This window comes from Aplidium turbinatum, chromosome 17 (assembly GCF_918807975.1).
Source record: "Aplidium turbinatum chromosome 17, kaAplTurb1.1, whole genome shotgun sequence".
Classification (NCBI taxonomy): domain Eukaryota; kingdom Metazoa; phylum Chordata; class Ascidiacea; order Aplousobranchia; family Polyclinidae; genus Aplidium; species Aplidium turbinatum.
The window spans coordinates 3,572,602-3,598,905 of record NC_137488.1 but is presented as its reverse complement, the minus strand read 5'-3'; the positions used below and the strand labels follow the sequence as shown (position 1 = coordinate 3,598,905).

General features: G+C 37.2%; 1 protein-coding gene across 1 annotated transcript; it reads left to right on the top strand.

Moving 5' to 3' along the window:
* LOC145786867 (cAMP-regulated D2 protein-like) lies at positions 1–26,304 on the top strand. The gene is made up of 10 exons (XM_082598608.1): positions 1–156; positions 2,684–2,907; positions 12,597–12,829; positions 18,452–18,590; positions 21,065–21,246; positions 21,626–21,806; positions 21,998–22,171; positions 23,381–23,554; positions 23,985–24,188; positions 25,840–26,304. The coding sequence occupies exons 1-10, from the start codon at positions 15–17 to the stop codon at positions 26,056–26,058; spliced, it is 1,872 nt and encodes a 623-aa protein (XP_082454734.1). The 5' UTR covers positions 1–14; the 3' UTR covers positions 26,059–26,304.

The window sequence follows — 26,304 nt, the reverse complement described above, 5'->3', positions numbered from 1 at the left end:
TTCCGTAATTTGAAATGACTGTAAAAGGAATTTTGGTGTTTGTTACAATGTTGCTACGAGCCGCTGGAGAGATCGCAAATTCCCAAAGTCCAAACAAAAGATCACCATTGCAAGCAACCGAAAGGTCTTCAGGAAATAATTTTGCATATGTTGAAGGTACAGTAATATGCAGAGCTTTACTTTATATTTTAGTACGTTCACTTCAGCAGGCCATAGCCTTAAGAAGGGCCGTAAACATTTCTCTAGAGCAGTGTACTGTTCATAATCATGAGAGAAATCAAGGGCTGTAGTTGAAGGAGTGCCACTCCGCTATCTGCTGCATGCCTTTTAACACTATCTGTAGCGACACAGGGTTTTATAAGGACGCCCCATTCTAGTAGTAAAATATTTCACAGCAGGATGGTTTGTTGTTTGAAGGAAATTTGTACATGTCAACCAACCCCAACCCAAAGTTACAGAAATCAATTTCAAAAACACACACCATCCGGCTTTTTATGTCTCATTAAATGTTTTGATGACACACGCTTTGAGTTTAAACTAGTCAATTTCACAAAAAAAAATCAGAGGACCAGAATGTAGCCCAAATATAGTTCAAGAACATATCGATTCTTGGTTTGATTTTATAATTTTCTCATGTATTAAAGATCAAGATGTGGTATTTAAAATTTGATTTGAATTTGTCAAAAAATCCGAAAAGAAAAATTATCTCTACCGGGAAAAAGAAATCGGGAGTCTCCATTTGATTGTTTTCTACAAGTCTGCGTGGTCCAACAAATGCATCACTTTTGCTAACAGAGAGACAGATGTATAAAACTAAGAAAGCAAGACAACAAAACCGAGACTGGACTTGAAGTTGTGGAAAACTCAGATGCAAAAGCTCGGGGATGGGATTTTCAGTTCTCTGATGAAGATGTTGCTGACAATTGCAAAAAAGGTCTTACCTACTTTAGGTTTAGCTTCTGCATCGGGTGCAATTCTTGGGACAACCAGCAAAGCTGTTCAAACTAGTTATAAAATAAAGGATGATGAAACCCCTTTCCAATTAGAAAGATTGATAAAAAAAAACAACTCAATTTTGGAGGAGTGTTCTTCTAAATTTTAGAATCTAAAATTCTTGAACAATTCCGATTTGCAATGACTCACAAATTCAGAACATGAGTTCAATTACGTGTCAGTATTATTGCATCTATTTATCAGAATAAATGAAGACTTCCTAATGAAATTTTAAAAGATATTCATGACATCACAAGTCAGTTTGAAGCGTTTTTTCAATTTTTCAAAGTAGAGCTGTGAGAGAAAAACATGTTTTCCATAGTAAACAAACTGATATGGAAAGCATTGCGTCACACAACGAATGAAAACAAAATGTGTTCCAGGAAGTGAAACGGTCCGTCAGGTGAAAGGGGTCGACTGATGGTGAAATGCATGGTTGGTTGGTTTTGATTCTTTAGTCTCGAACTGACAAAGCCTTGATAGGTTATTCCTGGTAGTTTCGCCTACTTGTAGAAGCTTGACGCAGGACCGGTTACCGAGATTGGTAGAGTGAAGTTTTCAGATTAGTGAAGTGTTGTTGCCGAGGAATTATTCCATTCACTAGGTGCCGCTGAATGGAGAGCAGTCTTGAAATGCGTTGCTCAAGTTCACACCCCGAGAGTCGATCATGAAGACCTGAAAACGATCATGAAAACAGCAATCATGAAGACCTTGTGGGAAAGCCAAAATTTAACGTAGCCTTTAGGTGACTTTGTTAGAATCAGCAAATACAAAAGAAAAGTTTTCGACGAAGAAATTTTAAAATTGTTGAAGTTAAAAATACAAGTTTGGCTACGTTCCTGATTGAAGACTTGAGTTATGAACCAATTCAAGGATCGTTTTATGAACAAGAGATATTAAAACGGCTGTAGTTATATAGGCTACGCTATAATGCAAATATAGCCTCAATAGCGTTGCCAGATAAGAAATTCTTCCCTAATTTGAGAAAAGTTTAAAGCTGTTGAAAACAAAAATTTGTATTTTGAAATTTGCTTATAATCCTGGCAAAGATCAAAACCCTAGCCTTATTACTAACTCTAACCCTTACCTTAACCGTTTCTAACTTTAATCCTAACTCTGGCATTACCTGATTGTAACTATGGGAACAAGTGGGTAAAATAGCCACTTCCTATTAAAAACTCACCAAACCCCTGAGAACAGTAGTTTTAGTGTAGAAAGAATCATTCGTAGGGATAATAAAAAGAATCTTGCCTTGGTAAAGTGGAAGGGCTATCCAGAAAAATTAAACAGCTGGATCCCACTGATAGACCTTGAAAAATAGAAATGGGGAAGAAGACTTTTAAAATCCATTCCCAGGCTGAGACACTGTTCTTCTGAAACTAAGTTTAATGTAAAGAGAAATGAAGCACAAAGGGATTTCCAAAACTGCTGGAGAAACACCATTGATACGTCAAAGTATTTCCTGTTTCTGTCTCAGGGTCATGTGACTGGGCTATTTTAAAACAATTAGGTACCGGTAATTTTAAAAATATGACTTTTCAACAATTTAAAAGTCATTTTTTATAATGAGTTGGAATCGGAAATTCTCTACTACTTAGCTTCAGCTGTAGCGTACAACCTCAACCTCACCTTCACATGTAAAAAGTTGATAAACACTGTTTGTTGACTTGTCTTCCATGACTTCTTACAGTTCCTGGATTCGGGAGCTTCAAGGGCCTGATACCCTCCGAAGGAGCTGCAATATTTGCTGGGATTCCTTTCAGTGAGCCACCAATTGGAGAAAATAGATGGAAAAATCCCATTCCCATTACAAGTGTGGATTGTGAAAGAAGGTATTACGACGCTACTTATTCTAGGCCAGGATGTCCCCAAATTTGCATCATGATATCTCCAGAATACGCTTGCCCAAGTGAGGTTAGTTTTGCAAGGTTTACTTTCTTAATTGGGAATAGAGTTTCAATAAGAAACTATTTATTCATATTTTCTATTCATTTAAGTCATTCATTCATGCCATTCTTGTTTGTTTTTTTTTAATTTAGCGAATTCTACAGTTTGCATTCTTTGCAAATCTTATGCATAGGTTTAGATGAACGAGATGCCCAACAGTATCTGCTATGAGAAAAGTGCGTTAAAAAGTGTAGCTAGATAGTTGTTATTCATATTCTTGTTAAATGTAAAGCATGCTATGTATTTTCAAGTAGCCGTTTCAAGAACTCAAATTTTTAAGTTGGACAAAATTGTTTTAACCATATCTGTAGCGACACGGGGTTTATGAGGACGCCCCACGCTAGCAGTGAAATATTTCACAGAAGAAAATATGCTAGAAATATGAAATTTCTTGACTTTTAGTTCTTATTCTTTGCGAATTTTCTACACCTAAACTGGTCATTGTTCTACCTTTCTGCCCTTCACAATAAGCATTCCGTCTCATGTGACTAGACATTTTTGTGCAATGGTAGTTATATATAGGCTATATTAATGTTAGTGCAATATAAATGTTAGTGCAATTACTTTGAAAATGTAAAAACGACCAAAGATGCCTTATATTTATTATCAAAAGTAATTTTTTGTTTAGTTTAGCATTACTTTATGTTATAATCCAAAAATTTCAATTTTGATGCTCTTTTCGTGAAATTAGAATAAAAACCGACTTTCTGACGTTTTTTCATTTCAAACAATTGATTTCAATAAACTTGGGTAAAAATTTAATTTCTATAGGCTACGCACAATACACATGGCTATTATCTTGTAAAATATTTTGGTTCTGTGGTTTTCATAGCTCCCGTTATTAGCGATTGATTAGCACAGAGCTAAGATAGCCCGCGACGTGCTTTCCGCGTACGAAGACAGCTCGTATTAAGATAGGGTTAAATGAACTTTGTTATTTACTAAATCTTCATCTTCCGACAGAGAAAGCTTCTTCAAGAACTTAACTCTATCTGTAGCGGCACGGGGTTTTATGAGGACGCCCCACTCTAGTAGTGAAATATTTCACAGAAGGAAATATGCTAGAAATGTGAATTTTTTTTTAGTTTTAGTTTTTATTCGTTGCGAAATTTCTAAACCTAAATTGGTCATTTTTCTACCTTCCTTCCCTTCACAATAAGCATTTCGTCTCATGTGGCTAGACATTTTCATGCAATGATAGTTATACCTATGTTAATGTTATTGCAAGATAAATGTTAGTGCAATTACTTGAAATGTAAAAACGTCTAAAAATGCCTGATATTTATGAGCAAAAGTAATTTTTGTTTAGTTTAGCATTGTTCTATGTTATAATTCAAAAATTTTAATTTTGAAGTTATTTTTGGAAAATTAAAATAAAAACCGACTTTCTGACGTTCTTTTTCATCTCAAACAATTTATTTCAATAAATTTGTTGGGAAAAATTTAATTTCTATAGGCTACGCACAATACACATGGCTATTATCTTGTAAAATATTTTGGCTCTGTGATTTTTATAGCTCCAGTTATTAGCGATTAATTAGCACGGGGCTGAGATAGACCGTGACCTGCATTTCGCTTGCGAAACAGCTCGTATTAAGATAGGGTTAATCCTGGCAGTTTTGCATAACTTACTTGTAAAGACTTTGAACTACTGATGCAGGCCCGATCATCGAGTTTCACAGAGAGAAGTTTCCCCTTGTAGTTAACTCGACCTGTTATCAGACGTAGCCAAATGGCCACGCCCTTTACTGGTTTTGAAATTTTATATAGAAAGAATTTTCCTAAAACGCTTAGCCTATTTTTCTTGACTTTTCCTTTTAATATTTGAGAAACGTTTTAACCTGATTTGGTTATTTTTGAAACATTGTTTGGTTCACAATAAGCATTCCTATATTTTGGCAATCGGCCTCGAACTGACTCCTTTCGCTTTTGTTATTGTATACACAGTGGCCGCAGTCAACCACGAGTCAAGTCATCAATCACACATCTAGGCTAGTAAAGTTGACCAGTTCTTACAAAGATTCGACGTATTCAAAACATGAAAAGCAAACTTTGGCTACTAGGAATGATCCGTTACTTTAGTATTTACACTTTGCTACTTCTGAAAAGAAAAACAGGGCTAATCACAACCGAATCATCAACCACAGCCATCCAAAAAGCGTTGTGCCATATGTGTAGACATCAGAGGAATGGGTTGTTCCAAAAAAATAAATAATTTCGGCAAAGTTTCTCATCGTTGCTCCAAATGCAATATGCCTTTGTGCGCAAACCACATGTTGAAGCTATGTAGGTCATGCCATTTATGACATGTACACTCATTGTACAGTTGAGAAGAAGCGATCATCCTGGCGTCAGCACTACCTGACTACTCACTACAGAACAGCGAGCATTGTGTTTCGCTAAATGCTTGTAAACTGAATTTTTCGTAATTCCACGATCATTCGATGTGTGTTGATCGAGAATTGAAGTACATTTCATTTTGAATCTTGAAAAGTAAAATTAAATTTTTTTACATTGTCTCGACATTGCCAAACTCAAATTTAGCAAAAAGCAGCAGCCCAGGCAGAAAAGTTGGCTTTTATATTGTTTCAACGTTTAGCTACATTGAAAAGTATCAAAAAGAATTTTTTTTTCTGATTCTAAAACATTTTGGCAGGTTGAAATGAAAGCTACACTCTATGAAATGAAACGCCTGACAAAACAGCTGACTGGAAATCGTGTTAACTATACTTTTAACCCAGCCAGTAAATCAACCACTTTCAACAATGATTCGACGTCTGTAGACGTTAAATAAATGTAAAAAGGATCAATTTTGCTTGCTAGAAAAGAATGTGATAAACTAGAGTTTTTTCAACCAGAAAATTGATCTGCGAACGTTGAATCAATGTAAAAAACTGATTAGCTGGCTGGGATCGCGACAACTACTTTGTGTTTCATTCATCTTGATTTGTTTGAGAGATAGGCTACTACGAACTAAGCAGCCATGACCGCCCGCGGAGAAGCAATTCGTCACAATAACCTCAAAACCGCTTGATGTAGTATGAATATGACAAATACTGCATTTATTGTAGGAAAAAATTATTTGTTTCAAACAATTTTTTTGAATGCTCACAAATCATCAAAATTAAAATTCGAACGAACAAAATCGGACATAAAATAACTAAATGCCAGCAAAATTCGCGCTTTTAGAGCTTTTTTTGCAACATTTATTTTCAGAATACACAAACTGAGCATTATTTTCGAAAACAAATAATTACAGTATAAAATTAAAGCATTTGACTATGTGCATGTTAAATTTCTCAAATGTGCGTTATTTAGCGGCTGAGTTATAAGCCATTAATCAGGGCGGGCTCAAATGGCCACGTTTCGTGCTTTAAGAGCGTTTTTGAAACGAATACCAGATAGGGTTAAAGTGTTGTTGTCTGTGAATTATTGCATTTACCAGGTGCCTCTGAATGAAGAGCAGTCTTTAAAATTCGTTGCCCATGCGCACACCCCAAAATTCGAACCAACGCTTCTCGAGTTCAATTTGTAGTCAACTCAACTTGCAATCGTATTTGTAAATTTCTTAGTAAAGCGTACGATAATCATAAAAAGACCTTGCAGTTCAATAAAGTATTTTACTAAGCATCTACAACTAAGAAAACTTAGGGAAACTGAAGCACACTTGAGGAGTATCCAACTGCCTCATATGCCAAGTGATAAAACTTCCAATTTCTTTTCAGCTTGTAGGTTTTACATGTAGGTTCAATTTTTAACGATGATTGTTTGATAACAAATCGACATCGATTAAGCTTAGGTTAATTTTAACTCTAGCATGAATAACCTGTGTCAAAATGACCCCAGCAGTGCTACTCATGTTGATTGCTCGAAGCATGTTGTAAATTTGACCGTCAGTATCCTTGACTTTGTCAACAAATTATACCAATACAAAATGATCAAAGGATTATTTTTCAATTTCGTACCAGTTATTTAAAGAAGTGGTTTTCTTAAACTACCCCTTGAATGCATAACATTGGTCATTTTGACCTAAAGCAAATTTGCATAGGAAATGTGTGGTGTAGGTCTGTAAAGCCAATCCAGTTGTTGATAATGTACATGCTGATATTGTGGTATGAACATATGATGATTATTCAATTACATCTAGTTAGAAGTTATCTATGGATAGAGGAAATCTACATTCCCGACAAAGAATCAACTTGCAAGATCAAAAAGCTTCGGCCCAATGAAACGCTCCACAAAATGAAGAGCTTTTCGCTTTTATTGATGTATTATTCCTGGCAGGAGTAGAATAGAACTTGATGCACGGCGTTTGTTTTCGAACCCAAAAGAAAATAGTTCCTAGAAAACAGCATCACACAATTTTCGCTGAGAGATTATGCTACAATAGACGAGCAGTTTATGCAATTCAGTCCCTTTATACAACACATGACGGGAAAGCCTGCCAAGTATGGCATCAAAATCGTTTAGCTGTGGATCAAAACCTTAGAAAAAACTGCTCAAAATGTATTCATCCAGCTAACATCAAAATTTCAAGATTAAGAAAGATAGAAAGACCATTTCAACGAACAAATACAATGGTCAGCTATGCTCCAAAAATAAAGTAGCTATTTCACTGAGCACAATGCATCGTGATGTAACATTGATCCAAAATAGAGGCCTGGTGTTTGGTAGATTTTAGTAGTCATAGCTCAAATGACGACTTTTCTTACGGTTTTGTCCAACTTTCTAACGGATTCGTCAGTCTGGAAATTACATAACTCCACAAAAGAAGGTATAATTAGGTGTGGGTTATCTTTTCAAAGTTCATTCCCGAAAACAGCAAACACGTTGTAGAAGAAGAAACCTCTTTGTCACGATTCTTTCTATATCTCTTACCAGGATAAAGACTGGGAAAGGATTAGTGACGTAGTTTAATGGGATATCACCAAAAAGCAGTCAATTAAATGGTCGAATAATTCTACTAGTGAGATGATAAATGAAAATTCTTGAAGGACTTTAACGAATGGCTCAACATTTCCAACAAATAATCAAAGTACCAGTGAAAAGCAATAGATTTCAACGCTTGTAACTCTTAAAATCGACTTTAACGTAGTGCACTCACAGCCACAATTTATAATAGCACCAAATATCATCTACACGTATTCAATAACTTCAACTTCAATCCAACTCTCAATCAACAGTAATCTCACTATAATCTCTACCTCTATATTACCAGTGTTGTACGTTGACGCTAAAGCTAGCCCAGTCAGTATATTTTTAGTTGACGAAAGTACTAGCGCAGTGAACTATTTTGCCGATTTTAAGCGTCATGCGCTATGAGTCATTTTTTGTTTTCATGTAAAATCTCGTTTCAAAATGAGAGTTTCTCAATGTATTCTGGCCAGCTCAACTCATCCGATTTACCCGCTTTCGCGTTGGTTGGAATGGTTACCTGGAATACAAGCGGAAGAAGTTCGCCAAATGGTGATCTCACATATCGTGAGCTGTATCGAAAACGAGGGATCAGAGAGAGAAAGCGAAAAATCAATGAATGTCATCGCGGAGGTTGAAGATACTTTATTTCAAGAGCTCTATACCCCTGAAAAGAGCGATGCTGGTGCAGTGAACCTCGTTAAAAGATTTATATATGCTAAGCCATCACATCACGCTTGGAACAGTGATACCTTTCCGAGTAAACGTTTTTAAGGCTTGTTTTTGAAGTACAACACACCAATACCATCCAGATCACTTGGAAAGGACATTATACGTCCCAAACGCAGCAGATTGTCAGACAAACGTTTTGAAATGCTTGTGTTTCTACAAGGAAATAATTGATAAGCAAAGCAGCTAATTACAATACAGTCTCAAAACATAATACCTGCTCTTTATTTTTAGCTATAGCTATTGTTAATTTGGTTGAAATGTTTTCGTTTTATGAGATTTTGGCTAAAATAGCGCTAGAAATTAGCTCTGACGCTTGCGCCGTCAATTTCTTTAAGAGCTGACGCAGTACTTTACGCCGTAAAGTTTTTAGGCAATTCGTGCTGACGCTGACCCCGTCAATTTATTTCATTGACGCGTACAACACTGTATATTACCATCTACAACTACCATTTTTACGCAAATTACGCCACTACTATAACAGGTATGTTCGGTCTAGTAATTTCGAGAAGGTACGATAATGGTACATCATAAGAACTCATTGTTCTGGTCAAGTTTTACTACACGTAAACATCTTTGTGACGTCATAAAAATCACACCTGGCAAATCCTAAGGATAAGCTAGAGTCTAGAGAAGCTTCCAGACTTGCACGTACGCAGAATGTTCTAGAAATACGTCACATATTAGGATTTCACAATCAAAGGTCACTATAGGACAGTAACCGATAATAACATATCGTTTAAGAATTATACAATTAAAACAGTACGCTTGGTCAAGAGATAATGTAGCCCAGTGGTTCCCAATCTTTTTGATGTCGGGGCCGAATTTCAAACTTCAGAGTACGTATGGAGCCACATGTAAACACTCAAGTAATTATAACGAAAATTTTAAAGCATGAAAGCATGTACCAACGAATAGCAACACTAACAAGAAAAATAACACAAATCAATTTGTCCAACTTGGCATTGGCTTTGAGCTTTAGCAAGTTTGTCAAAGCGAGGCGCAATTGCAGATGATGCAGTAGCTGCTTGAGGTGGTCATCGGTCAACCGATTGCGATATTTATTTTTGATTCTAATCATTTTGCTGAAAAGTGCTTCACATACGTAAGTTGATCCAAATACAGAGGGGTTTTTCTGGGCATTGGTTTTCAAGTTGGGATACTTTTTCTCTGCAACTCGACTCCAAAATTCAAGTAGGTCTTCAGTTTGAAATAATTGTGCTCGATATCTGACTGCATGTCTAGCAACTCCAATTGAAAAATATCAGGAGCAGTGGCCACATTAACTGCAATAGGATTTGCAAACATGTTCATCATTGACAAAACATGACATCATTGACAAAACAAATTGTGACAAAACTTGCTATTGCCTTGTAGAGTTCGATTTAGAGTAGGAAGATTTGTAGTGATATCAACAAAAAACGCCAAATCAGCATTCCAAACTTCATCCCCAAGCTGAGACATATCTTTCTTTCCTTCAGCAAACGTTTTATTCTCTGGAAGAAGGTCATAGAATCTTTTGACACATGTAGCGCGGCTTAGCCATCGCCCAGCTGTGAACATGACTAGGTCACCATACTTAGCATCAGTATCTGCTAGAAAGTTTTTGAACTTCCGATGGTTAAGTGCGTTAGCTCTAATCCAGTTTACGGTTGTTGTTACCACATCCATCACATTAGACAATCATGTTGAGTGACTTAGCAACAAGACTTTCTTGGTGTAGCCTTAAATACAATGATGCCATGTCACAGCAGCAAGATGATCTTCGTCTCTTCATTTATATTGATGAGCCCTTGAAATCCAAGATTTGTTCCAAGCATGGAAGGGCAGCCATCCGTTGCCATTCTAAACAACTTTGGTGAATCCAAATGTGCTTCTTCAAGAGTAGAATGAAATTCACGAAATATATCTTTTCCTTTAGTTGAGCCATGGAGAGAACACAAAGTGAGATATTCTTCATAAATCGTAAAATCTGGCATGACTCCCCTAATAAACACGGCTAATTGCTCTGTGTCAGTGAAGTCTTTTGAGCTGTCAAGTGCAAAAGAGTAGTATACAATTTTTTTTTATTTCTCAAGAAGCTGATCGTGTTGGTCGTTTGATAGGCCTATAGGCTACATTCCATGCGCCGAGTTACTGTAGTATTGTTCAGCTACAACTTTTGCCTTTTGTTGTAGCCTATGGCACTAGAACAGCATTCTGTTGCAAACGTAACTATCGCCTGCTTCATAATTTCACCATCCGAATATGGTTTCATATTGCGAGCAAGTAGATAGCTCACCTTGTATGATGTTTTGGTAATATCTTCAGATTCATTACTAACCTTGAACATATTTGTTTGCTTATTCCGTGCCAGAGATTCCAACTTTCTTTTCCTTGATTCTCCTTGCATGGTAGCAATCATATTTTGTAGAATGAGTTTGTAGTGCCCTCAATGTTAAAAGATTTTACACTACTTATCACCACAGGACATAGAAGGCAATGCGCTTTGTTGTCTATCTCAATTTGAAAAAAAAAATACTTTTCTTCCCAAGCGCTTTGAAAGACCCGATTCTCCTGCTGAAGAGTACCTGCTTTTTTGAAGACTGATCTGACATAATTTTTGGCTGAATATACTAAAACTTAAGCGAATGGCTGATTATTCTATCACAGTTTTGTAGCGGCAATAACTTACTGCTTTTCTCAGTCTGTTTTATAGGACCTACCAGAAATTTTACACGTTTTGAGCTGGTTTTGAAGTGTGTTGAGCATCACACCATATCAACCTAACTATTTCACTCATGGCCACCTGGAGATGCGGCCTGATTTGTCACATTTTGCAGATTTTGATTACAGCTACTGCTAGTGCTTGACTGACATTTTTTGAGATGTTTTTACTTTTTACGGTTTCCAAATGACAAAAAACTTTTTTGTTGCCTTGAGGAAGCAGTAGCAAATGAGAAAAAGTAAGTTGAAAAACGCAAAATCAGACTGTTATTGAAAATTAACAGTCTGACTAAAATCTACAAAATCAAATTTTCTTTGTTTTTCAACATGTGAGGATGTTAAAACCTATTGTGTCATCTGGGGAAAAGAATAAAGAAAGCGTAAAAATCTAATTTTTAGAAAAATTTATTTAAACGTTTGCCCAAAGTTAGATAAACCTGGAAATTTCTGCAAAATGTGACAAATCAGGCCGTATCTTTAGGTGGCCATGTTTCACTTAACGGTTTATGATTCATAATAAGTAGACAATGGGCCATTCACAACAGTATATAGTAGGCTACAAGGTGTAACATGTAAAATGAAACGTTCACTAACAGTGCAACCTCTACGACACAACGACAATGCAGTTTGTAAACAATTTTGACTTTGTAAACAATTTTGATAAGTCAAGAAATAATCGCCCTAATTATTATAAATAGATTTTTTGTATTTTTTGTGGGATTTTTAGGGGTCAATGAAAGCCGCAAGAAGGCTAGCTTGGAGCCGCATGCGGCTCCAAGAGCCGCGGTTGGGAATCACTGAATTGTAGCCTGTCGTGAGGCTTCGCATATTGATTGTAACACTCTTATGCCAATCAGTAAAGTACAAGAAGGTTGCAAAATATTGTTCTGGGTGTTGCAGTCCTGTGGATTTAAAACACAGGGTCAACACTATCACGTGTAATGAGTAACAATCAGATATAAGGGAAGCACTGTGCCACAGCAACAATGTCGAACAGAAAATAACCTTCGAATGGAAAATTACATCTAACCGCAATATGGGTCAAAATGATCCTGTTATGCATTAACGTAAATTTTTTCATGTATATGCATGCTAAAGCTAAAGGCCAAATTTTGGGCTGTTACAACTTTCAAAAACCAATTCAGCAAGCAATTTTGAACGACGTCTGGCAACACTTAACTTTGATGCACCCCTTTCTTCGCAGGTAGTTTGGCATCCCATAGTCCAAGAAATTTCTGATTCTTTATTTTCATACTTTATCCTATTATAAGTCAGTTTTTTATATTAAATGTTTATTTATTTTGCAGATCGACGAGGATTGTTTGTACATCGATATATATGTCCCCACAAAATTGTTGAAGAAAACAGTCAACAAAGAAGGTGGTTTTAACCTGATAGACAACATACAAGATGCAAAAATCCCAGTCATGGTTTCTATACACGGAGGAGCGTTCAAGCAAGGGTCAAATAACTCCACTTTGACCGATGGAAGATTCATAGCCGAAAAAGGAGAAATTATTCTAGTAATACCAAATTACAGGTATCTCGCTACATTGTTTGCTCGTTCATTTTATTCGATTTATTTCCACAACTTTGAGAATGACTTAGACTTTGTTATTTTTTCCTCCACTGTTGATATGATATGACTACAGTATAATATGATACAACAGCAGTTATTTCTTTGTGCTATTTAATTTAACTGAAGTGCTTGTTCCTCATCGAAATCTGATTTGTTTTTGTTTATAAGCCTATAAAGGCCAGGTACACACATAGGTAACTTTATTTCAAGATAGATCTTTTGTGTAGTTTTAAAGTTATAATTGATGTTCTGTTTTTAAAAAGTGACCAAAAGTTTTACTGAATTACGTTTGTCAAAAAAAATGTGATTCTAGTTTGGTAGAGAAATTACTTTGCTGAATTAGAAATGAAGGAAACCAGCATGTAGTAACACGACATTTATCATATGATCAAACACAAACTGTAAACGTTGTTGGCTGTTCCTCATTTAGCCATTGTCAAGCGTTTAAAAAAGTGATTTACATTGCACTAAACTAAAAATTGCTAGAGAATAAACAGCACACGACATCTGGGCAAGCCACTCTGGAAGAAACTCTCTTGGACTAGACCATGTGGGCGACGACCCAAGTCGGCGACGGTAGCGAAAGTTACCTGTTCGGAACAGTGGTGACCTATACAATTTATATAGTTGCTTTGCGCGTCACAGTTTATCGTGAAGCGAGAAACCCATCAGAAAAGAGACAAACGAAGACCTCCCAAGAGGAATGGCCAAAAAGTGGTTGACGTCAGTTATGAACGCTCCCTAACCGTCATCGAAACTTGTCAGTCGCAATACCGTTGCTGCATTCTGTTGAAACATTTTCGGTATAAGCGACAGGCAGCAGAATCATCCGGCAACCATGCACTGCGAAGTTCTGACTCCGTGTGACTTCAGGTCTTAAAATGTTATGACTGTCAGTCACAATATGTTCTGTAAACTGCTGATGCGCCTACGCAGCGTCTAGAGCAGTGGTTCCCAACCTGGAGTTCGCAGACCCCTTGGGGGTCCGTGAGAAAGCATTTGGGGGTCCGTGATTACCTTGATGACTTTTGGAAGAAAAAAACAACTTTGTTCTATATGCACGGATGGAGCATCAGTTATGCTCGGGAACAAATCCGGATTTGCTGCTTTAGTAAAAAACGAAGCTCCTCGCGTGGTTGTTACCCATTGCTTCTTGCACAGGTACGCCTTAGCAGCAAAAACTTTACCAGCAAGTCTCAAAGAAATTCTGACGAATTGCGTGAAAGTCGTTAGTTTCATCAAAAGCAGAGCTGTAAACCACCGTACTTTTAAAGCGCTCTGTCAAGAAGTAGGGTCAGATGACGGAGTACTTAAAATTGTATCATTCTGAGGTACGTTGGCTATGTATCTAGAGAAGTTTTAAAACAACTGCAGCAGCTAAAAAATGAAGTATCAACTCTTTTGAAAGCAAAAGGAAGTCCCCTCTCAAAATTATTCGAGAGTAAAAGTTTTCTATACGGCATGGCCTACTTAGCCGATATTTTCGGTCATATTAACAATGTTAATCCTGGTATTCAAGGACCAGGTGTGACAATAATTGATGCAGCTGAAAAACTGAAAGCGTTTTTAGCCAAGTTGCCGGTTTGGAAATGCAGATTGGAAGCAGGTAATTACGCTAACTTTCCAATGTTAGAAGATCTTATCTTGATGGATGAAACTCAAAGAGAATCTACTCTTTTGATCTCTATGAGAGAAAGTTTTTGTGCACACTTGAAACCCTGCAAATCTCATTTCAACGTTATTTTAATTTAGAACACCTGCCGAACAAGTTGAAACATGCATTCGAAATCCTTTTCTTTTTGACTTGAACAACATCAGCGATGACGATCTCAGTAATATGACCTAATTGATTTGAGATCAAAAGAGTTATTACGCATTGAGTTTCATTCAAAAACTGTGGAAGAATTTTGGTGCTCACAACTGCAAACCTACTCATTCTTGGCAAAGCAAGCGATTATTGTTTTGTTACCATTCATAACTACTTAACCTTTACGAGGCAGGATTCTCAGCTCTTGTTACAATAAAAACAACATCGAAATCACCTGGACAGTAGACGTTGAAGATGACATGCGTGTTGCATTGTGAAAAACTCAACCGTAGTTCAGTCGTTTAGTTCAGGAAAAGCAACAACAACCATCTCATTAAATTTGCTTACGTTGAAAAAGTTTCGGCATGGCACTTTGGGTCACCTTAATATTCAAACACTGCTGACATTTCTTGAACAATCCATTCATTTTCTTATTTGAGCAACTGTTTGACCTGATATTTGCCGCATGAGTCACAGCGGCTATGCAATATGACACCGTAAACAGTAGTTGAGTAGCATAATTATTACAATAGTCAATAGTACTGTGATTGAACTGACTCGTGTAAAAATAAATTTCTTTGCAATAGTCAATAGAATGTTAATTGAGTTTCAAGTAAAATTTAGGTAGGGGTCCGCAGAATTAATAATTTGTCTAAAGGGGTCCGTGACAATAAAAAGGTTAAGAACCACTGGTCTAGAGCAAAGGTGACGAACCTGCGGCTCGTCAAAGAATTTTGTGCGGCCCGCAAAACAATCTGACAATCGTTCATATGCATTAAAAGACAGAAGACATCTCAAAGCTGTTTTATGCATAAAACTACAGAGTGATGACACGCTAAAAGAGATGTATGTGAACAAGCCGTTGCTTGAATTTTATCATGTATGTCAGTGGTTCCCAAACTTTTTTGAGCGCGACCCAAATATGAGTTTGGTGAACATCTCGCGACCCAAGACGCAGAAAATCTGTATAAACAATTTCAGCAGTCTATACTGTTTTTGCAATGTTTGCCTGCTTCTTCTTCTTCTCTCGTTTGACTTGTAGTAGCTTAGATTGGCAATACCTCATCGTGTAGCCATGATACGGTAGTTGGGTCCGGTTGTCAAATACGGTACCGATGTTTCCACTTGGAGGCCGTAAGATGGGACATTCGTGGAATATGTGTAGCATTGTTTGTTCTACCGCTCCGCAGACACATATCGGCGTATTGTGCAACCCCCACCTAAACAGATTAGCTCCAGTGCAGCCAACGTCACATCTGATCCTGTTCAATGTGACCCATGCCTTTCTTGAGAGGTCTGCTCCAGGAGGGATGGAGAGTGCTGGTATAACTGAAAACTGGGGAGGGATATGTGACAGCTCGTTCCATTCCTGGGCCCATGTCTCCATGCAGCTGAAGTTCTTATCCACAAGCGATGTAGCATATCGATGAAATGGTTGATGACAGGCGTTGAAGTCTGACTGGTCCATATCTTTGGGAGTGACTGTGGAGAAGGTGTTGAGGATCGAGTCTTGCATGCAAAGCCAGTTTGTGAGAGGCTTCTTCCCTACGGAGATGAGCAGGAGCAATGCCAGCCAAAGTTGGTAGATAAGCAGTAGGTGTGGGGCGGAGACAGCCAGTGATGATGCGCAAGGTGTCGTTAATGCATACATCCATCTTTTTTGTGTTTTTGCTACGGTTCCACACAGCTGTGGCATATTTGGCTGAGCTGTAGACCAAGGCTAGTGCCCTTGTACGCAAGGTTGATGCTCGGGCTCCCCATCCTTTTCCTGCAAGGCTTCTCAAGAAGTTATTTCTCGAGGTAACCTTGGCACGGAGTGACATACATGTAACATACATTGTATGTTAATCAAAGGAAGAGTTACCAAACTCGAGAGCTCCCATTTACAAATAGCCATCTGTTTTCGGTAGCACGCACCTATGCGAACAGTTTTTTTCTAAAATGCACTTTACAAAAAGTCGTTATACAGTAGGTCGAGGCTGACAGAGTAAAATCTTAATATGCAGTTGAGAGTTGCCACATCGTCTGTTCGACCTAATATTGAACGATTAGTCAAGCAAAAACTTTCCAAAAATCCCACTAAGCAAAAAAATTCAATGCTTCAATGTTATTTTTTAATATTTTATGCTTCAATGCTGCATTAGATAGCTTCAGCTGTATGATTCGCATGGGCTTTTGTTCGTTATTTGAAAAAGAAATTTCATTAACTGATTTGTTGTTTCGGAGCATAATGGTCGAAACATTTAGTCAATTTGAGCAAAATTGATAGAGCCAAAAAGAAAAGAAATCATACTCATATGAAAGCAAACGCTTCGAAAATTAAACTGTCGTCATTATCAATGCAAGTACTGTTGCGCTATCCTTCTTGCCCAAGTTGATTTGTTTTTATTTTTTACTGTTGTATGTTTCGATTCTGCGTAAGATAATTTCAACTGTGTAGATTTTATTACTTTCATCTGCCGTTTGTTACTTTTCATGAATAATATCTTGAGTCGCTTCTAAAAGATTTCATAGTAGGTTACAACTAAAAAGTTGTGTGGCCCGATAACTCAGGTGCAATTGACAAAGTGGCCAGCAACCGCAAAAAGGTTCGTCACCTCTAGACTCTAGAGCATTCGGATTAAAAAATATCAGTTGACGTTCAGTAGCAGAGGACACAGCTTGTTGTACTAACCATACGCAAATCAGTAGCTATTACTGCAGTAAATGATTTTATTTTAAGTGCCCAAGTTAAAATTATGACTGAACGTCGACTGATAGTTTTGGCCGTCGCCCACGTCGACCGTCGCCAACATGCTCTGCCCCCACATGAGCCATCGCCCACATGGCCTGTCGTCCACTTGGGTCGTCGCCCACATGGTCTCGCCCAAGAGGGTTTTGCCCAGATGAGCTCGCCCAGATATCATTATTACATTAACAATAAACAAATGTACAACACGTAATAGTTTAATGAAAAACTTGTAACAAGTAGGAAGTTCCTTCAAAAGAAAACTGTCTGTTGAGCCTATGCATACAAAATTCGATGGGCAGGTTTTGTGTCATCAAAAAGATTTACCAACAATTGAAGATTTATTGTTTAAGCATGACTGGCATTGAATAATCTTCCATGATTTTTTTTTGCTTAAATCCAAATACCCGTTTTACCATATGGCCAAACGTCCGTGGGCATGCTGCGGACGTTTGTACAATTCGCAAAGTACAAACAAGTAAACTTATATCCGTTATTTGAACACAAGTATATGCGGGAATCCTTGATTTCAGCTAAAATGTACATAAAAACACAAAAATAAAAAAGGTATTTTGACGCACAAGAAAGAAGAAGCCACCCAAGAATGTTCAAATTCATTACAGCGAGAAAAGTTTGATAAAACACATTCCATCAATTTTAGAAAGGTTTGTTAGTAACCTGCTACTGGACTGCAATTTCGAAGCTAACATTCCGTGGTTCATGATCTTTATTTATATTTAAAAAGCCAAAATGATCACTTGGACTTGATAATCGAATCTGAAAAAACAAAACTTCTTTGTTTTTTTATAATTATAAGCTTTTACGTGAAAGCAGTCTTGGCGCAAGATTCCACTTTTGCATTGTTTATCTTTTTCATATTTAGGCTATTGATCCATCTTTCTTTATCAAGGCTGTTATTAAATAAAAATGCACTGTAACTTGAGTGTAAAAACTTATCTGAGAAAAGTAAAAATAAAAATACTTTCTTTGTCGTTTAAATAGAATAAACCAGCTACTGCTAAATCTTGTCAAATTTATTGTGATGTAGACTCGGTCCTCTTGGCTTTTTTTACCAAAACTATGGAACAGCTGATCCAGCTCTTGGGAATTTTGGAATTTGGGATCAAATTGAAGCTTTGCGTTTTTTGAATCATAAGATTAGTTACTTTGGAGGAGATCCAACGCAGGTAAACGGAAGCGTATCAGAACATGCTCTTTCTAACCTTAAAATAATATTATTGTAATTCTGAGCATCTAACATAGAAGGGCATCATTCTAAGGCTTCTTTTGCAAACTTTCTACTAAAAAGGGAATACTAATAACTCACGTGTCGTAACTGTTATAATACTGTATATTCGAGTAGTCGTAGTAGCCTGCGACTGGTTTGTCGAAAATTCTGGGTTTTTTTACCCAAACCTGGGCTGTTTTTTTTTTTAGAATGTGGGTACGGTTCCCATTTATCTTCGCTTTTTCTACAGCTTGCAAACGTTACGTTCATAAGTACAAGAGTTGACAGGGAGACCAGCCTTTCAGGATCCCTAACTTTTATAGAGGGGGACTTTTATAGAAGGAGTTTTATAAGGGAGACAAGCATATCGAGCGTATTCTTTGGAGTTTTATTGCTTTGTTTAAAGTTGCCTTCTTTGAGGAGCCTGAGCATTTTATTGGCCCCTAACTTATCTTTTCAACACCTGTTTAGGAAAATAGGCTTGGCTTGTTAACAGAGGTGGGCACCCGCTACTTTTAAAGTAAGGCGCTAGCTGCTACCGCTACTTGGGCCAAAGTAGCGCGCGCTACCGCTACCCGCTACCAATTTACAGAAGTAGCGCGCTACCCGCCACCGCTACTCGGGCCAAAGTAGCGCGCGCTACCGCTACTTTTGTCTAAAATTACACTAGGAAACACTCAAGTCCCTAGTGACGCAAAAATGACTTTGAAAACGAATGTTATCATTCGTTTACGCTGTCATTTTAACGTCGTTATAGAAAACACACTCTAAGGGAAATTTATTGTTACGCATCTTTCAAAAACACGAGCATTTCAAAATGAGAGTCACTAAGTCTTGCCCACTTTCGCTTAAGCACATCTTTCCAACAGAGAAAAGTCCCTCCACCGCAGCACTGGAAGGAATGGGGGTGTTGTATTTAATGAACAGATGTTTTAACTCGGTATTCGAAAAGCTCAAGGACTTGCTTTTGTCCGAAAAAATGGCGTCCACAATTGTCGCTTCCTTCTGCACCGACGTTTCACGGGATGGCGCAAAGACTCCAAAAAATACATCCTCGGAGTCATGACTGGTGTTGGTGTCACTCTTTTCGGTATCAACCTAGCTTGATGTCTCCCGCAACAGTCGAATTACATCTGTCTTGACTTTTTCTCGCAGTGCGTCAGCATCATCCGTGGAAACGTAGTGTAGAAATTGTAGCCACGACGTCTTGAAGAAGAGATGAAGACATGATTCCATAACGCATTTCATGTTGTTGAAGCACTTGTTGAATCGTTTCTTCACCCCTTCAAGGACTTTCATTCTCAACTCCTCACAGCACACAAGATCACTGATCTCGGTCAACTTTTTCACGCAAATTGTGATGGTTGGAAGCAAGACTCCGTAATATGCCTTGGACTCGCCCTGGAGAATGTCTAAAGCCTGGCAGATAGGCTTCATCACAAGGAGATATTCGCCGAAGAAGTTGACGTCAGCTAGAAAAGACCGAAAATTTGCAACCAAGCCGATTATATAGCTGCTTGACCAGCCCAGTATTGCAAAAAAAACAAGTATTTTTTTCAATTTAAATTAAAAAGTAGCGGGTAGCGAGAGTGTGACTGAAAAAAAGTAGCGCCTCTCACGCTACCGCTACTTTGGAATAAAAATAGCGCTGCCCTTGCAGCTGCTACTGCAGCCGCTACTCCAACTAAAAAGTAGCGCCGCTACCGCTACTTTTACCAAAAAAGTAGCGCCGCTACAAAAGTAGCGCGCTACTGCCCACCTCTGCTTGTTAATGGCGTCACGTTGTTGCTAAACCAAACAATTCGCTTTTGTGCTGTCACAAGTTGCAATCACATTTAGCTTCCAAAATAAATTGAAAATCTTTTTAAAGTCACAAAGTCGTTTTATTTGAATTATACCCGACAATGCAGTTAATAGCTAAACAACCAGAAGCTATAATTTCAATGACAATCATCGCGAAAGCTTGCTTTCTTTTAATTGCTGAAAAAATATTGTGATGACATAATTTGGTTGTTCAAACGACGATGTGAGCATCTTTGTGACGGTTAGACTGCGTCTTGCTTTTATTTCAAAACTTCTTTCCTTATAATTAATCTTTCATTTGTTCAATCGCATTTAGTTAGCAACTACATAATAAGAAAAAAATGAACAAAATTTCACTCTAAATTCTTGTAAAGAAAACAAAATGTCAGTCAATCGTAAAGAATAGGCCTAAGTTCATAAAGGTTTATGAAAACTAAAAAAAAATAGCTTAAGAAAAATGTCAAAAAGTTGGTAGAATAAAATTTAAACGAACAATTTAAATGATAATTATCGCCCAGATTCTTTAAAATATTTGCTGTTTAGTGAATATCGGCCACTTAGAATATACGCCGCTGTTTCTAATCTATTCTGTTTATTTGCAAACCAACTTTTATATTTCCACCGCTTCAGGTTACATTGTTCGGTATGAGTGCAGGTGCCCAAAGTGTAGCAGTGCACCTCACTAACAAGTACAGCGACCCGTTATTCACAGCGGCTATTTTGGAGAGCAATATATTTGGACTACCTTATGAAACTGCCGCAGAATCTCAATACAGTTGTGATGACTTTGTAGAAACGTATACTACATGCACGTAAGATAATTATTATGTTAAATTATATTAAACTTTCATGTTTACCAACTATACTTGTTTTATAAACGTTTTTCTGAAAACATTTGCTTTGGTTATTTTATTGCGTCACTTGGTCTATGTAGACTACGATTGCTTGTTCGTTATCAGGTTCACTAAAAGCAGACTGAAAACCTGAAATTTGATTCATGTTTTCAAGTAATGTTTCATGAATGAGAGCAATGCAAGGATTACACTCATTTTAAATAACTTAGAAGTTTTGACTCGATCTCAGTTTGCTTGAACAAGATAACGACAATTAACCAGAATGCAGTAGGCCTACTGAGAAGTTAATAGTAAAAATGTAGCCTTCATTATTGATGAAATTACGTGTTTACTTCAGTCCGAACGATATGAAATGTCTTCGTGGTCTTACATGGAACGAACTTCTTGGCTCAGTATTGAACTTCCTTATTGAGAACTCGTTCGACGGCGAATCGCTAACGCACCTCATCCCTGAACCTTGGGCACCCATCATTGACAACGATCTGTTATCTGAGCATCCGTTTTATACGTTTCTGAATGTAAGTACTGCAACAGTTCAGAGGTTTTGACTGTTTGATCATACAATATTTTTGGGAAATATTCTTAATATAGATTGTGTATAAAAGTTATTTTAACTTCATAACCGGTTATGCAGAGTAATTGTCTATTTTTGCTCTTGGTCTATGGTAAAAGTTTATTTAAGCTTGACATTGCCTGTTTTTTTTGGAAGGAAAACAATCAAGACAAACCAATTATCCAAGGATCAAACAAAGATGAAGGCATGTCTTTTATTCTTAAATCATTTGTTCATCGTTTACAAAGCAATGAACAGTATGAAACTCTTTTAATGAAAACATTTGGAAGCGAAAATCTAACTGACATACTGGAATTCTATCCACCGAATGTAAGTAAAAAGTAGATCTTCTTTTAGCAATTATTTTTTAGTTATGAAGTAACATAAGCATTACACTGTATGTACATTTATTTGTTCAAAAATGTTGTTACAGACAACCGACAGTGTAACTTTAACTCTTAATCGCCTGGGTGTTTCGTCAATGACCATTACCAAATTTGGATCGACCTTATCAGGTTTTTTGCACTAACATTATGGTAAAAATATATCAATTATATAAACAAAAATGACAGATGGTAACATGAAACTTTTAATCAACGAAACAGTTATCCAAAACTAAAAAAATTACAAAAAATAGTTCAAAACAGCAAATTACAAAGTGTCATTAACAAATCAACTGGCAAATCGAACGTAAATTTGCAAGCACTTAGGTCCCATACTATCAGAGATGTGCAAGATCACCAGTTTTGGAGATCTAAGAATATGTGATTTTGAAGATCAAATCACCAAAACAGCGTGATCTTGAAGATCAAGATTACTTTCAAGATCACTTTTTTGTACTTGAAAAAATGAAGTTTTTGATCAATGTTGAAAAAAAATTTTTACCACAAGCAACTCGGTTAAAGGTAGTTGGTATTGCTAACTCTGTTGCTTTTAACTACTCCATCGCCTATGAATTGTAATACGTTAGTGACTGTTGCTATTAGGCCTATCAATCGTTGTTGTAGTTTGCGTAGAATTGCAACGTCACACCCAAGGCTGAGGGTAAGTACAGTAGGCCACTGAAAAACTGTTGGCAGGTACAGTTCAAAAATATTTGTTTCTGTTGATTGACAATTTAACAATTTTACAATATTTTTTGAATGTAGCTAAATTGGATGGAAGATACAAGTTACCCTGATTTTTTCCTTAAAATTCAAATTATTTTGGTTCGCTACAAAAAAGGTTATTTAGTTTTGTTGTCAAATTAAAACGGAACACACGTCAAAGAATTTTTAAAATCTGTATCAAACGCATAGGCGTAGACGTAGGCATAAAATTCTAGAAAGCAATTGAAAAAAAAATGTTAACAACGGACAATGCCAAAAAATAAACGTATTATGTGTCCGAAGCTAAAACTACTTTCCAAAGTCTAAAATTTTCTGAAGCCAAAATAGTTCCAATCCTACGACTTCGACTTCACCGCCTTCATGCTAAATTCGGTTTGAATAACTTACTTATACATTCAAACTTGAATCTATAATATACATATTTTTCAAGTGTACATACGAAAATCCATTTGGTGATTGCGACAACAGATATCCGTTGAATGATGTTGTGACTGATTTTCTGTTCGTTTGCCCTAGCCGTCGTGTTTTCAACACTCCATCGAGATATCAAAACCCAACTTTGAAAGTCTGGTGGTACACCTTCGACCAGTTGTGGTCGGTTCCGGTAATAAGCTTTTTATTACTTGTACATTGTTGATGAAAAACTTGACTGATTACATGGAACTGTATTCTATGATATTGTATTACCTAGAAACTTTGTATGGAAGCTAAATCCTGAAAGATTCGCACACTGGTAGAGGGATTGAAAACGGTGACGTAGATCCAATCATCAGCAAAATGGATGGAATGGATTTCCACCTTTTGAAGTGTTGTCACCTACGATGCTTAAAAAGTGCTCAAAATAGAGAGCCCACACCTGATTGGAGTTTACTTTAATCTATTTTTGGTTTTTGCAGCATTACAGAAATAAATTTCAGATAGTTTAGTTACCTACTGAAAGGTTTATGCAATGTAAAATGCAGTTGGCCATGGCGTATTGTCATAGCATTAATCTCCTATTAGATTTATTGTAACACGATTTCGTATTCTAACAGGAACTTTTGGAAGATTTGTATGAATGCTATGATTTGGTATGTCATTCTACGGAAGCTGTTTACTTGTTTGGTGTAGACAAATTGACCAACTATACTTTCACTGACAAAGAAGCGCTACTTTCAGATAAAATGATTTATTATTGGAGTAATTTTGTCAAATATCATAATCCCAATCTATTTTGGCCAAGTAGAAGTCAAATCAGGGTAAGTATAATTCAATATTTTTGTTTTTTCAAAATTAGAATACAGAAATCGCCTTTGAATAATTCTTAGCTTGAGAAATTTCTTTCACTCCCAGTCTCCAGTTTAAATCGGACGGAAGAATCTTTATTTTTATAAAGAAACAATTAACTTTTTTGAAGTTTAATTTGTAGTGCCCTGCATTTCACCTTAGGTCTTCAACTTTCCTTAGGTTTGTCACCGTCATGAAATTTACAATTGTGCATCGGGATTTTCACCTTAGGTCTTTTCAACTTTTCTGAAACGCCTGTTACCGCTTTGAAATTATCGTTCTGTTGCATATATGTGATGTTACCCAGTAAGTCAAGCAATTCATGTAGTTTGGCAAGTGTGCTTTGGGCTTCCTGAAGTATGATTAGGAATCTGCCTGCCTCTTAAGAAATCGTATGCCAATCAGCTAAACGCATTCTTGCAACCGGCACCTTTCAATCACACATGCGTAATTTTTCGTCTTTTCAACGTTCTGGCTTACAGATGCTTCATTCCTCAGCGACTATGTATATCGCGTTTTGGCCGACCATTCGAGAGACAGAGAATTTTACTTTTGGTGTAGGGAGTATGTCAGAGTATGGTATAATTTTGGTGCAGTTCACTATAACATGATTTTGGTACAGTAGTGATATTAGTTCTGGCTCCGCCTGTCTACGTTCAGTGTGCAGTTTCCTGGGTTGGACTTATGATTTGGATTACGTTCTGTTGTGGAAAGACGATTGCAATCTTTTAAGTTATGTGGTGACAATAGAATCATACTTGTAATAAAAAAGTACAGACCTCGTTCTCGGATCATTTCTGCCACATTGCTGTGCCCGAAATGTCGCTGTAGACTAGTATTACAGCTAGGTATGGGCGGATAAGTTAAGTTACCCGTTGTCCGCTACAAATTAATGAAAAACTTTGGCATTAAGTTTGTCATATGAACTTCTGAGATAAAAGATCTTTCCTTTTACCACTCCAGATTCACGATGTTCCCGAATTACATTGGAAGGCTCCTAGAGAGCAGCCAATCTTTCGTTTTATCCAAGACGCACAGACCTTCCCCTCATTGAAGATGGTGCAACCGTTGATGACATGGTCTGTTCCTCAGCACCATATTCACAAGAGGAAGAGGCCATTCCCCATTGGTGCATGGTTGAGCAGATAAGCCGATCTCCATATGAAAATGGTTGATGCCCATACTATGCCGTACCATGTTGCCCGTAAGAAGACAGTTGAGGCGCACCCATGCCTGTTTCTGTAGTCTCAGGCCGATGAGACATGTGTCGTCGTCGAAGAAGAACGAATGAGTCTGATGGTACTTGACTTCCATTCAGATATCTATTTATAGTCTGCTCAATTAGTTAGCCGTAAAAATGTTTTGTCCATCAGCTTCGTTGAGCAGAAATTGAGCGGCTGGCACAAATGGTTATTTTGATTTCAGTGTACGAGTGTGCTTGTTTGACAGAGCAGAGACCATGGAGCGGTTAGGCTCAAATGCCGTCCGCGTTAAGGTGGCGGAAGCCTGATTTGCCTCAAAATAAAACAATCGCAAAGTTTAAGTTTAAAATTCGTAAAGCACCAAGCAGTACATTGTAGGCTAGTAATCATACAGTATATTCATACAAAATGTCTATTTCAGGTTGCTGACAAAGAAAACAAATTAACTTCCAAAGAAGAGGATTTCTTATCAGATGCTGCATTTTGGCCAAGAATTTACCAAATGTACAAAGGTTCTGGTGATGATGACGTTGAATTCCAAACCATGAATTTGACCGGTAGCGGCGAAGAAGTTGTAGATAATTTCAAGAAGGAGAAATGTGATTTTTGGGATGCTTTAGATCTTTACCTTAAAAATTAGACAATTGTTGTTCAACAAAAAGCCCTAAAATTGCATCAATTAGAAAAACTACAGTACATGTTTCAATGTGGAATTTCATTCAGTACATTCATGTGCAATGTGTTATGTATAGTGACAAAATAAACATGTTGGTTTGAGCAGCTACAACATACGAATTAACTTTGCGTCTGAGCAAACCTTTTATAAAACAGCTCAACTCATTACATGATGGTGTTACTCGTTTTATTAAACATTGTGCAATACAGA